The 1,701-nt window shown below is 46.4% G+C and overlaps 1 protein-coding gene across 1 annotated transcript; it reads right to left on the bottom strand.

Moving 5' to 3' along the window:
- Window positions 1-517: 517 nt before the first annotated feature.
- On the bottom strand, window positions 518-976 carry TEOVI_000719200 (mitochondrial import inner membrane translocase subunit tim17; the record flags this gene model as incomplete). The annotated part of the gene is made up of 1 exon (XM_067221664.1): window positions 518-976. The coding sequence occupies one exon, from the start codon at window positions 974-976 to the stop codon at window positions 518-520; it is 459 nt and encodes a 152-aa protein (XP_067077765.1).
- Window positions 977-1,701: the final 725 nt, after the last annotated feature.

Raw genomic sequence — 1,701 nt, 5'->3', positions numbered from 1 at the left:
GGGGGGGGGAAGGGTGAACATGTAATTGTGGTATGCAAGTGATAAAGTTAGATAAAGGGTTCCACGACGAGGTCAATCAATCAAAACAAGGACCAAACTCAGCCACTAGCGGTGTAAGTTGAGAGTGCAATCACGCTCAAAAGGGTTTAAATACCTTCAGAAGACGGGGAAAAACAACAACAACAACAACAACAACCGTTAAGTCCGACAAAAGGTTGACGGAGTAACTTGCACACATAAAAACACAAGGAGTACGATCCGTGACACAAGAGGAAGTTCGCAGCGAGATTAACCCCCTCCCCCTTTTTGGTAGTTATTTAAGTTCTCTTCACTCACCTTCCGCTCGTTGCGCCTTTTTTTTTTCAATCCCGCACACCCTCTCTTTCCCATTCACTTTCCTCCCTCCCTGCCTTCCCAACACAAACGCTCGTACAATTTAAGTGACACTAACGCCAGTGGAACGCTTTGTTCTCACTCTTGCGGCGTCCTCTCTTGTTGCCTTCCTTTTTTTTTCTTTTTAGCGTTGAGCCAACCCCAATGCATCCATAACACGTTCAAGCATCAAAGAAACGGCTGCACCACCTAACGTACCACCCACAAGCCCGGGAGCTTTATAATAACGACAGCCGTACACTCCACCCAAAAGACCACCAGAAAGTGTAGCATTCCACACATCCTTACGGCCCCGTCGCTTCTCAAGCGCAACCTCAATGCCACCGAAAAGGAAACCAAAGTAGGCAAAACTGAAGCCGAGTCTGTGGGCCGTTTTCAAACTGTAACGGAAGAAGTCGGCGGTGCCCATCCGCTGCGTTGTGGATTCGGCTGAAATCATTGCACCAAAGAGGGAAAATCCAAAACCCATTACGTAACCACCAACAACGTTCATAGCAGCTGGGGTAATGGTGCTGTCCTTCAACACCATCATTGCCTTCTGTGAGGGATCAATTTGAGGTTGGGGGTCGAGAAGTGTTGTCATCGTGATGAGTCTTTATGTAATGGTCTCGTTTGACAAATATACCTGTAAGATACCTATGGCCAGCTTTTCTCTACTTGCCTTTATTTCTGCTGTGAATGATATTGACCTCCCGGTCAGTTCTGATTGATTATGTGTTGTCTCCGATGTTCCTCCCTATTGCAGTGTTGTGACTAAAGCCCACCCTGCTTGTTTGTATTCGTCTTCCTTTCACCTTCACCTGATTGTATTCGCGTAAAAAAAAAGGTTTAAACGTACACGGTCGGTCAGCAGACCAGTGGAGTCGAAGGTGCGCCACCGATGATGTACGAACACCACGATGTTGAAAACGCGGGAGTGTCAGGAAGAAATGGAAAGAAAGAAATGTGTGGGAGGTATTGTGTAGGAAGACATTAGGTGATAACATTAACGCATGCGTATGCACCCACTGACCTTCACAACACTCGTCAGAATATTACCATGTCTACACATAATCAAGAATCAGCACCATTCTTATAAGTAGAAACCCGCCGCAACTCTGTTGCCGTTTCAGTCCACCCTTCGCCCGCAGCGCACGTCCTCCCGGCGTACACAATAAACACCACCCATCGCCTCCAAGCAATTTCCTCTTGCTCCTTTTTTCAACCGCATTCCCTCTTCACAACAAATCCAAACAGGAAAAAAAAACGTATTATGGTTTATAGTACCTGCATAGAGCAAGCACATAAATATATGGCGGGCAACAAATT

The sequence above is a fragment of the Trypanosoma equiperdum genome (genome assembly GCF_001457755.1).
Source record: "Trypanosoma equiperdum strain OVI genome assembly, contig: ctg_1474, whole genome shotgun sequence".
NCBI classification, from domain to species: Eukaryota; Euglenozoa; class Kinetoplastea; order Trypanosomatida; family Trypanosomatidae; genus Trypanosoma; species Trypanosoma equiperdum.
The sequence above is the reverse complement of the archived record's forward strand: the minus strand, read 5'-3'. Positions and strand labels throughout refer to the sequence as shown.